Source organism: Anguilla anguilla, chromosome 7 (genome assembly GCF_013347855.1).
Source record: "Anguilla anguilla isolate fAngAng1 chromosome 7, fAngAng1.pri, whole genome shotgun sequence".
NCBI classification, from domain to species: Eukaryota; Metazoa; Chordata; class Actinopteri; order Anguilliformes; family Anguillidae; genus Anguilla; species Anguilla anguilla.
In genome coordinates, this window is record NC_049207.1 from 24,942,349 (window position 1) to 24,954,770 (window position 12,422).

The 12,422-nt window shown below is 40.2% G+C and overlaps 1 protein-coding gene across 3 annotated transcripts in view; it reads left to right on the plus strand.

Annotated features, from left to right (window-relative positions):
- slc2a9l2 (solute carrier family 2 member 9, like 2) overlaps positions 1 to 12,422 on the plus strand; it is a 137,847-nt gene that overhangs the window by 103,268 nt on the left and 22,157 nt on the right. For all 3 annotated transcript variants that reach the window (XM_035425052.1, XM_035425050.1, XM_035425051.1), the window contains exon 12: positions 10,550 to 10,677. In XM_035425052.1, coding sequence (XP_035280943.1) covers positions 10,550 to 10,677 — 128 coding nt within the window. The remainder of the gene's footprint in view (positions 1 to 10,549; positions 10,678 to 12,422) is intronic.

A 12,422-nucleotide genomic window follows, 5' to 3' on the forward strand; every position in this document is an offset into this window, starting at 1 on the left:
TTCTCCTTTCTGAGACCTGCTTATCTCAGCTAATAAAGACATGCTTAACTATAGTACTTCATTAGTTAAACATATGTTAAACATGAATGCCTCCTGGTTGTTGCATTGTTTCATTGTTCATCTAACACTAATCACCCCTCCCTGGCAGACGATCAACTGCGCACATTCTCTAGCACGCCCTTTCCACCGCCATTCCCCAGGTTGTCGTTGCAAATGGTTGTGAAGTTCTCAGCTGACCCAACCAGCTTAAATAAGGTTTAATGAATAAGTAATAATGTGGTAATCATCACCTGACTGGCAGCTCAATTACGGAACTGGGTTTCGAAAGGGGGGCTTCGTTACCTGTACGTGTCTGACACGGTGGTGTCGTTTTCCTGCCTCGGGCCACAAATCATTGAGACTGTTTGTGTGTCAGCTGGGTCCCATGGGTTTACACACACAGCCTGCCTGCCCCTGAGCAGAGGATGCAATCCTGACACTCTTCCCCTTCCGTAATACGAGTGAGGAACACGAGCGTCAGTGTCGGGATGATGTCATCACTGCACCCACCAAATGCATTCACCGAGGTCAGAGTTCATTTCCGCACCAGTGGCGGGGGGGGTGGGTGGGTGGGTGGGGGTGGGAGTTAGGTTGGAAGTGGGTCAGTGTTATAAAAAGAAGGGAGATCACAGTCTAGAAGGTTGCAGAGTAGGGACAAAGCCTCAGGTTTTTAAATAAGCCATGCATACGTATGCCTGCATCACTATAATGGCTGGAGACAAATAAGCCACAGCTGTCAAAATGGTCATTTGTTTCGCATCACTGCGCAGGCATGGCAACAACAATATGGCTGCTGTTTTTTTCTTTATTTATTGACAAACTGCCCTCTTATCATAATTTTAATTGTTTTTTTTTTTTGTTTTTTTTGTGTTTTTGCTTGATTGAGACAAGGAGAAATCAGAGGGTAGAGAAGGGACACAGTGGTTTGGGGGATTGAACCTGTATGGGGGCTTGTACATCGACTATACCAGGACAGCTACTGGGTTTTTTTCCCATTCCCCTAATGATGCAAGTCTGTGCACGTTATGTTAAATAATACATTTGACATTCATTGAATAAGTGTAATATTTGTTTACTGCGTTAACTAACATTAATGTCTCCATATAGCAGCTGGCATTAGCTAGCTGGATTAATGTTAAGTGAATGTATTAAGTGAAATAATTACTGATATTTCTTCTGCTGTTGTCGTGTTTATAAGTTCTCTTTTGAATTTAAAATGAATCTCTTCGCTATATGTTTTATTTTAGACTGGAAATCATGAGTGCAGATGTCAAGCTGTTCAGTTGTTATTTTGAAAAAAAATGTTGGCCATCAAAGTGAAAAGGCTCGATAACATCTTTGTGATGAATAGTTAGCTAGTACAACATGTTCAGGATTTGGATTTTCAGCATTCTTATAAAAGTAATCCCTTTAAAGGTAAAACACGTTGACCCAACTAGCGACTGTGGCAGATGTCATTCCAACCATCGCTGTACTGAAACGTCTCCTAAGATAAAATGCTCGTGCAGATCAGGGTGTGAAGCCGTCAAAACACACTCTTCTGGAAGCAAAGATTCAGCCACATTGAATCAGAGTTCCTTAAATGTGTGGCAATGACCACAATATACTGTAACAATAATGCTGTTAATAATAATAATAATAATAATAATAATAAATAGTATTATTATTATTATTTTATGAAACTATCTGAATGCATTGGTAACGTATATAGCAAATAAACAGCCTTTTGTTTTATTTGTTACCTGTTGCTTTAAAAATGAAAATCAGAAAAAAATCAGCTATTGGATTTGGTATTGGCTGATTTGACTTTTTTAAAAATCAGCAACCGGAATTGGCTGTAAAAATTCACCCTACTGGCTGCGTAAAGTACAGGGGCTAGATTACTGAATGGGAGGGTACATATGGTAGTTCTATGATGGGTGGGCCCACAGTTTCAAAGATAAGAAAATAGTGTTCTGGATGTTGTGAAATCCATGCAGTATAATGTGCATCCACATCCATGATTCCAATTTATTTCTAGAAAGAGTATGTGTCTGCATGACAGAGAAACCGATGAGGTCAGAGTTTGAATATTTACGTAAAAGAGCTGGGCATGAAGTTCTGTGGTGGGAAAATATATGCAGATGAAGGGGAGGGCATTAGCTTCTAAAATGTGTGGCAATACTGCTTTATAGGGGAGTATATTTGGTTGGAAAATGGAAGGCAATAGGACTTTAAAGGGGAGAGTACTGGGTTCTCAAATTGGCGGCAATATAGTATTAAAGGGGAGGGCATTAGGTCCTAAAATGGGAGGCAATTTGGTATTAAAGCGGAAGGCATTATGGGTTCTTAAGAAGGGGTACCTGATGCTTTTTGGAAAGCGTGAAACAGTGAAAAAAGTGTCGTGAAACAGAAGCGGAAAATTCCACCACAAACAGACACCATGATAACCGCCGTTCTCCAGGCAGCAGCCTCTTTTATTTTTCATTAGCTGGAAAAAAAAGCTCCAGATGGCAATAAACCAAGCTGGCAGCGGCATTACGGTGGGTAAGGAGAAAATTGAGTCGTTAGTTCCACTGAGATTACTTCACTTTAGTTTTGTGAGCTGGTTTTTGGTGGATGTTAAAAGCATTCCAGTGGAAGGATCAGTTTACCTCCTAATTAAGATTAAAAGCTGGTGTTTTTGCTTGTCCTCTGAGGACAGCAAACTACAATGTAGCTGAGCTCTGTTTTTGGTACCTTAAACAAGCAGGAGACTAGTTTTTTTTTTGACTGTCAGAGTTATTAGCGATACTCGATTGTGCTTTGGTGTCTGAGGAGGTAAGGGACACCTAGGCAGTTACTGCATTACCTTTGTTGTTTTGTACTTGTCTGTTTGAACTTATGTAATTAGGTATTTATAGTCTGGCACACTTGTTGTTGCGTAACAATAACAGCCACAAGCACAGAAACCCAGTGAAATAGCAGAAAGCCATGCTGTGCTGTCGCTCAACGTGAGTGGGACGCAGGGACGAGATGCGGGCTCTGTCTCATGCAGTGGAGATCAATGTTGGCGTAACGTATAAATAAAAGCTTGGCACTGGCATAACGTTGCTGCAGTGTTTATACGACGTTGAATTGACGTTGGCATAATGTTGACACAACATAGCCGTTCTGAGGCAAGAAAAATTGGCATTGGCATAACGGTGCTGCAGTATTTATACGACGTTGAATTGACGTTGGCATAATGCTGACACAACATGCCCCTCTGAGGGATTGGCATCGGCGTAACGTTGATGCAATGTTGATACAATGTCAAATTAATGTTAGCATAGTATTGACACAAAGTGCCTCTGAGGCTATTAAGATTGACATTGGCATAGCATTGCTGAAGTTTTTGCACAACGCAGAATTAACGTTGACATAGTATTGACACAACGTGCCTCTGAGACAATTGAGCTTGGCATTGGACTGATGTTGCTGCAGTGTTGATACAACGTCGAATCGACATTTGCATATCGTTGGCGTGACGTGCCTCTCGTTCATCCGGCCCGCCGCCGCAGGAGGGCGAGATCGGAACAAGGCGAGGCGTTATCTGGGAGTTCAGCCGATCACCGCATCCTCGCCGCGGCTCCCAGACATCTGTTGGCGCCGCAGATGCCGCGAACGGGCTAATTATCTGCACTGGTCCCCAGCGTGTTCGTAAGCCTGGCAAGCTGTGAATTAGAATGAACTCTTTTTACCCGCTTGATGTCTTCCTGCTGCCTAATGATGGAGGCAGACTCAAGGTAAACAGCAATCAGCAAGACCTCCAGGTGTGTTCAGCAAGCACGGGATGTATGGGGCTTATGCGGATCAGCCGTCAGCACCTGAACATTTAATGTGCACAGTGCACCGCGCGCAATAGGGAGGGATAACTTGCTAGCGACATCTAAAGACTACAAATTGTTGTTTCGTATTTTTTAAGGGTCTAGTGTAGACAAAACATAACTTGTGATTCCAGACCTGAGACATGGTGTTATTCCTATAGTCAATCTTCCAATTTTAGGATTGCCAGTTAAACAAATGGGAACAATCTGTTCACCACCAACTGTGTGCATATTTTGTATAGATTGCAGGTTTCTGGTCTTTCAGCCTGGCTTTTCTGTCTACAGTAAATCACTCTACTCTTCTAAGAGCTCTCTCTCTCTCCCTCTTTCATTTTTATTTTTATACTTTCATTCAGGTACACATACCAGAGTAACATCAAAGGACATAAACAGGAAAGACACACAGTGCAAAATTATGACATGGGAACTTTATACAGGTTAATTATGGATATAGATAGCAGCTCCACCTCCACACACACACACACATACACACACACACACACACACACACACAGAGTAAGCATAGTTATTCTTGGACTTACAGGTATTTTCAAGCTGTTTATTTTTCTTTTGGGGTGGTGGGGGCAGGAAAAGCTGGCTTGCTAGAGCTTGATGAGTTGCCTTGGTTCGTCATTCTTGAACCCATGATGGGTTGTGGGTCCAATTTTTTCAAATTATATCTGATTCTAGAATGATGTTTCAGTTAGGTTCAATTCCATTTCTCAGGCATAGGTCAGAGGGCTCTGGTGAATGACATTCCATCCATTTCTAACAAAAAAACCAAAACCGTGCATGCTCACAAAAAAAAAAAAAGACTGTGTCCCTCATACAAGAGATTGCCAGTCTTATTGGCTGTGAGATTGTATGCTGATGATTAGCCAATCGTAGTGCTTGGACAGAACTAAAGCTAGTCCCCGAGTCAACCCTTCTCTGATAAGACAGGAAACACCTGCCCCAAAGGGTCTGTTGATGGTCATGAATTATATCAGCAAATGACCTGCCAAATGATCTCTCTGTTATTGCCACGTGTAGCAATCTCACTAACTCCTGTGGAGCTGGTGTACATGCCAGTGATGTCATATCTTTGACTAGATGTCAGGTTATTTTAATTAGATTTTTCAAATTCCCTCCTTCATGTCTGAGCTGATAGGTGTTTGGTGGGCTGTTTTGAAAAAGCAGCTGTGCACAGACAGGTTGCTGCTGCATGTAGTCTGGTATCATTAGTCTGTTGGAAGTCACCACCCCTGCCCAGTCTGTTTTCCTGGGGAATTACACTCAGTCAAAACATTTCTCAACTGCAAGAATGGGGCCTGGGTATAGTCAACATTTTCCCTATCAACATGCAATAACTAAGACCCACTTTATGCCTGGCATTAACATGTATCTCTAGTGATCGGATAGCCCAAACCACCTCCGGAGGTGGCCAGAGACACATTGCGACTGCATTAAACACAAGTGCAAATGCATTTTCAGTTTGCATCCATCAACTACATAATTTTGAGCAGGAAGTGAGATTAGATACTGATCGGAACTCGATGCGGACAGTGGAAACGTAATCAGGTGTAAATGTAATCTGCTAAATCATGTTTAGATACAGTCTGGATACAGAATGCGTGTTAATGCCAGGTTTAAAAGGTCATAGTACACTTTAAATCCTACCTTGAATGCGGAAGAGGAAGTTGGTGTGTGTAACTCACACATAGACTGGGGAGACAGGTCTTTCCGCTTTGTCAAGCAGCAGAGATGACCCGGGAGAGGCATGTGCTTATGAATATTCATCGGTGGGTGCGACTGTGGCGGTTTTGTTTTTGCCACTAATTACTGTCGATATTTGTTGAATCGTTGTGACAGACAATCGCACGGAACCAGAAGGTGCTGTGCATCTCCTGAGGTGGAAGCGGGCATGAGCTGGCTGGGGAAGGGAGGGAGGGGGGGGGGATTTGCCAATCATTCTGCAGTAGACCCAAGCTGACCTGCTCGACCTTGGATCTAGGTGACTGGCAGTTCATTTTGAACTGAATTTTTTAAGTGCTGCAGTGGCATTGTTGTTTATTTATTTTTGTTTGTTTTTTTTGTTTTTTTACACACGTAAAAGTGAAAAAGAGGTTGTTCCATTTTATAAACATCGGACGCACATGAGATCCGAATGCAATTTCATCAGTTCTCTCTTTTGTCCCTTTCCTTTCTTTTTCAAGTACTTCTTGGATGTGTGTTCCTCTACTATAAGTGCTGTGTGTTATAGGTTATTGGTTATTGACTCCAATTCACTGAAATTTATTTTCATTTCATAACATTTCCTTTGGTAAAAAGGAAAAGGAAACAGAAAAGAATCAGTCATTGTATGCTGTGTTGTGGAAGGCTGCTTCTGTATGTGGAAACAATAGATAATAATAACCTTTATTTATATAGAACATTTTGTACAATGAAATGCAGTGTGCAGTGCAATGTAATGTGCATCTAAAGACAATGTTAACTATTCTGGACATAAATCCGTGTAGAAACAAGAGATTGTTCTCAAAGCTATATTGGTCATTTCTGCTGTTCATTTAGGCAGTTGGGATTTGGCCCTCACTGGATTCATGTGAGTTGGAGTGTTCTTTCATTACCAAAGACTGTGGTTCTTTCTTTCATTTGGACCACTAGGTTGTTGTGCGTCCCACTGTTTATAAATTGTGATGTGTATTTGTATTGCTTTTCCCTGCTGCATGAACAGGACTTGAGTAAGGTAGTTTTTATAAATTGATAACAACCCCCTAGGCACTTGAATTGGAATTGGTATGGATTTTTCTGACAAACTAGCGAGTGCCTTGGCCCCTTCAATCCTCCCCCCCAACACCAATGTTGTCCTTTTGTTCTTGTTGTCTGCAGAATTATTTATTTATGTCCATATGCAGACTTCATTTTTTATCTGACTTAACTTTTCAGTTATGAAAATTGAACGATGTCTCTTTTTTCAATATTAATGGGTTTTTATGGGACTACTAGATACCAGACTTGTAAATGCGCCTAATCGGATAATATTGAGTGACAGGATTTGAAAGGGGAGCCAGTTGTACAAATGACAAACGATGCCTTGAGGTAGAAGAGGTAATTTTCTGTTCAGAATGCACAAATTCTCCCTGGGCCCAGTACGGCTGAAATCAAGGGGCAAATTGGTCCCCATGTGCCTCTACATGCGTGAATACTCCATTCATTCAGTACTCATGCATGAATACCACATTCTCACTCTGTGGAGACAAAATCAGAGTTTAATTAAGACCATTCAAGAAACGTCTTGAGAATGTGGTCCACACCAAAGGAAAGAGCAAAGTCACTCTTTATTTCAGCCAATACCCAGAGACAAACTCAGTCACTCACTTACTCACTTGATCTACTGTGAAATAACCTCTTTTTTTCTTTAAAAAAAAAAAACTGTCTCAGATAATAGCCTTTAGCCTTTTGGCTAAATCTGGCATATTTACATTTGTTGTTAATATGGACTGTCCTTTCTTAAATAAACTAAATAAATAAATAAATAATGTGAATGCATTATTTGTAGTTCACTTGGCAATATGATGATTACATTTGACTATTTCTAGTTTGGAGGCAACTTTGAAAACAATTTTTTTAGAATCGTTTTATGTACTGCTCTTACGTGAACTTTTTATTCTGTTTTCAAGAATTTAAATCCTTGCATGGTCCACTAATGGGAGACCATGTTTTTTCCTCTGAGAAAGAAAGAAATTATATAACACTGAGATTCAGATTTTCCATGTTCCTAGGGAAAAGTTTTAAAGAGTCTAGAATGCTCACAGTAAAAACATATACGTACATATAAACATCTTGGAATACACCAGTACAATTATCCATCAACCATTTCCAGGGAGCCAAACTTCGATTAACTGGCAGTGTAAATGTCAGAAATACTGAAAGTGCAGCTGATTATTCCCACACATGCCCTGTGGGTAAAATGAAGGAATAGCGATCACGCCCAGCTCAAGTTGATCCCTCCAGCTCTCAAAGGGAAGCTTATCAACCCTTTAAGCCCCTGTGCTGTGGGCAAATGATAAAACAACTTGCTTCTCATTCATCTTCCTCATTCCACAATCGTTTATCCACCATTGCCAAAAAAATTCCAAATACTGTCCTGCAAATAGTGTGATTTATATGGTATATGTCTATGTATCCTCCTGTGGCCCGTCAAAAACCAATATAAAAATTTTGTTGACAAGTGCTATGGATGACAAATACATGTTGAACTGAATATATTTTCAAAAGTATTGTTGATCAGATCAGAGTCTCATGTCAAAATTGAATTGCCAGGTATCATACGGTGAGCTCCATAATGTTTGGGACAAAAACATATTTTTTCTTGATTTGGCTCTGTACTTCACAATTTTAGATTTGTAATTGAACAATTGCACTTTATACACACATGGTTAAACGAGATACTACACTTTTATTAAAAGAGTATTTTACACATTTTGGTTTCAGCATGTAGAAATGACAACACTTTTTGTACATAGTCACCCCATTTCTAGGCACCATAACATTTAGGGCAAATAGCTTCACAGCTGTTTCTGATTGGTCAGGTGTGTTCCGTTGCTTCTTTAGTGTAGATATAAAACAGATTTCAGTATATAGTCTTGATTCGAGGCTTTTGATTTCCTTTGGAGTGTTATTGGCATTTGTCAACATGAGGACCTAAGGCATTGAAAGTCAAGGAAGCCATTATGAGCCTGCAAAATAAGCAAAAACAATCATAGACATATAGGCTTTTCAAAATCAACTGTTTGAAACATAATTAATAAGAAAGAGAGCACTGGTGAGCTCAGTAATTGCGGAGGCCCTAGAAGGCCAAGGAAGACCTCTACAGTTGAAAGCCAGGAGTGGGAGTGTTAAAATTTGGGCATATATGGCTGCCACAGGTACTGGTTCACTTGTCTTCATAAATTCTGAAATGTATAGAAGCATCTTATCTGCTGAAATTCAGGCAAATGCCTCCAAACTCCTCAGCGCTTAATCCTACATCCAGACAATAATTACAAATATACCTGAAAAGCAACAAAGGACTTATTCAAAGGTCTGACTGAGAATCACCAGAGAAGGCACTCAACACCTGTGATATCTAGGGGTCATAGACATCAAGCAGTCATTGTATGCAAAGGATATGCAACAAACTACTAAACATGACTACTTCATTTACATAACATCAATATGTCCCATACGGTGCATTGAAAATTGGGGAGCGGGGGGCTATTTATGAAAACTGCTGCACTTTCTACATTTGGTGAGCCCAAAATGCATAAAAATGCCCTTTAATAAAAGCTGAGAATGTCCTTTAACCCAAAGATTGGGGAGCTCACTGTATATGTACAAACGGGTGACAAATGAAAGGAAAAACCAAAATAAAGTGTCTTAGTAAGGTGTTGGGCCACCACGAGCCACCAGAACAGCTGCAATGCACATTGGCATAGATTCTACAAGTCACTGGAACTCTACTGGAGGGATGGAACACCAAAAGATATTCCCTCATTTGGTGTTTTGATGATGGTGGTGGAGAGCACTATCTAACACTTCATTCCAAAATCTCCCATAGGTGTTCAATTGGGTTGAGATCTGGTGACTGCGAAGGTTATAGAATATGATTTACATCATTTTCATACTCATTCTAACCATTCAGTGACCCCTTGTGCCCTGTGGATGGGGTCATTGCCATCCTGGAAAAGACCGCCCCCATCAGAATAGAAATGTTTCGTCATAGGATAAAGGTTATCACTCAGAATAACTTTGTATTGATTTGCAGTGAACCTTCCCTTTAAGGGAACAAACATACCAAAACCAAGCCAGGGGAATGCACGGCATAACAGAAGCACTGGACCCCCTCACTGTAGGAGTTAAGCATTCAGGTCTGTACTGTTCTCTTGGTGTACGCCACACATGCACTTGTCGAGAATATGGTGAAGCATGACTCATCTGTAGACCAGTGCCTATGGTTTTTGCACCACTCAACTCGCAAATGTGCATACGTCATTGTAATGAGGGGTTTATGATGTCACTTTAGTCACTGTTCCTAGTTCCTAGTTTGGTTCCACTGTTCCAAGCCAGTTGAGCTGGTTTTGTGACTGAAGCTCCTGCCATCCATGACCCAGTAATTAACCCTCTTTCAAAGTCACCTATATCTTCTCCTCTTGCCATCTTGATCCAAAACTGAGGTCAACTGGGCCTGCTCGGAATTTTTATACGTGTCACAGGTTTCAGGTTTCAGGTTTTTCCTTTAATTTTTCACCTGGCTGTATAGCAACTGATCCATCTAGCTGCTTGTGTTAAGAATGTGCAGGCTGCACAGCGCTGCTTTTCTGACCATTTCAGCCCTGCAGCTGTGTCAGTCTAAGTCTGCAGGCCTCCTCTGCTGCTTGTAAGACATATTTCATGTCATTAGCATGCCCATATACATAATTACTACCATTTTTTAAATGATTTACATAATATCATTGTTAGCATTACAAGCACGGTTGATTGTATTACTAGCATATTGGTCATTTGCACCTTGCCGTGATTGCTGGTGTTAACATAATAGTACAATTGTGAGGATGATTTGGGGTATTTGCCATTCTGTCAGCATGATAAGGTTCCCAGTGTAGTGACAGTGTATTTGATTATGAGTACTGATGGGTTTGTGTGGTGTCTGTTCTGATATGCAGGAGGGATCCCCTTCATCCTGACGGGGGAGCTGTTTGAACAGTCATATCGACCAGCAGCCTTCATGATCGCCGGGACCATCAACTGGCTCGCTAACTTTGCTGTGGGGCTCCTCTTCCCATTCATCCAGGTGGGTGTGTATGTGTGTGTGTGTGTGTGTGTGTGTGTGCATAGAATCACTGCTTTATGGTCCCTCTCATACATTCAGCCCAATCCACTCATATTTCTGATCAGTCTGTCAAATCACTGGTAGCACATGTGATTGGTTGATCACTTGGAAGGTTCATTACTTGGAACCAAGATTGGGTTGAACTGTTGTGCACACACTTCCAGAATTATGGATTTCACCGGGTTTAAATCATTTGAAGAGTAGGTTTTTTGTATTTTTAAAAATCTTTTTAAACTTTTAAGTCAGTCTTCTAGAACTCTGTTGCTTTCAGTTACCAGTAGTGACTGGTACGTCAGCTTTAGAATGTTCAGTTAAGAACATATTTGTGATCTCACACCTTAAAGGGTTGAACATAGGCATGAAACTCTTTGAGTTGAGACATGGAGAAAGTAATTACCAACATATTATGCTGAAAAAGAAAAATGAACCTCATGTAACCACATAGTCAATTTACTGTGGGATTTTAGAAATTCAGAGTGATTCAGAGATCACTTTTTTCTCATATTATGACTAAAGGCTGAGATCTATGGTATTTTATTTATTAATTTTTAAAGAAGCATCACTGCCATTTCTCCATTCATTAGCATCTTTTCATCGTCTACATTTTTTACATTTTTCACCTTAATGTTTTCACTTTTTTTTTCTCTCCCCAAATTCACACTGCCAATTTTAATTTTGTGACAGTTTAAGAACATTGCTAACTACGTGCAGAGTCAGACGTCAGTCTTCTGACTGGTTCTCTCATTTCTCCTTATATGGCGTTTTCATCTACCTTCAAACCCCAGGTCCTTAAAATATCCTAAGATTTGGCTTTGATCTCTGTACATCTTACGTAAAATACGTAAAGCCTTTTTTTTTATTCCATTCCATTATTAGTTATCTTAAAGTTACCAGCAGGTGAAAAAATCTGAGCTGATGTACACAGAAATGCAGTGAGAAGCACTAAAGAACTGGACCAACGAAGTACATTTTAAAGTTATATGTATAAAAGAAAGTACAAAACCACACACCAACCCAAAAAACTTCAGTAAGTGTTACTTCAGTAAATGCTTACCGAATAAGCTTCGCATTAACTGATATTTAAAGAGACTGGGCACTATGCAAAAATAAAGAAGGACATATTAGTTAATTAATTTAAAGTTTCTCCAAGCTATTAACATCAAATAAATACATAAGTGAGACACCGACTAACTGACATTTCTGACGTCAATAAATGCGATTAAGAAATTTTAATATTTGCGTCTTCGTTTTTTGTGTTTGCGCCCACTCTGCAGAATGGCAGCGTACGTGTACTGTATCTAAATTCCTGCTCATAAAAGCCATAAATATTAAAATGCTACTAATTTTAATAACGCATGTAATGTTTATTCTAGATCCTATCCACGTTACTCTCGGACACTGGAATAATTATTTCACCCAAAAACGTGTGCAAATGTCAGAAGAAAAAAAAACCTATTACGCCCTGAGAGTCCTTTCAGTACCTCTACATCGGTTTATATGTCTGGAACGTTCTTTATCTTACAAAACTGGCAAGCCAACCGGCTGTAATGGCCACCTGCTGAGCTCCTCTTAAGCGACTGGGACATTTCACAAGGACTCCTAAATACCTGCCAAGTTAGGAGAGGGCAAGTGCTTCATGACAAGCTTTTGTTCTTGCTATTATAATTAGGGCAAATTTGCCACTGCTAATATGAATTTCATGGCAC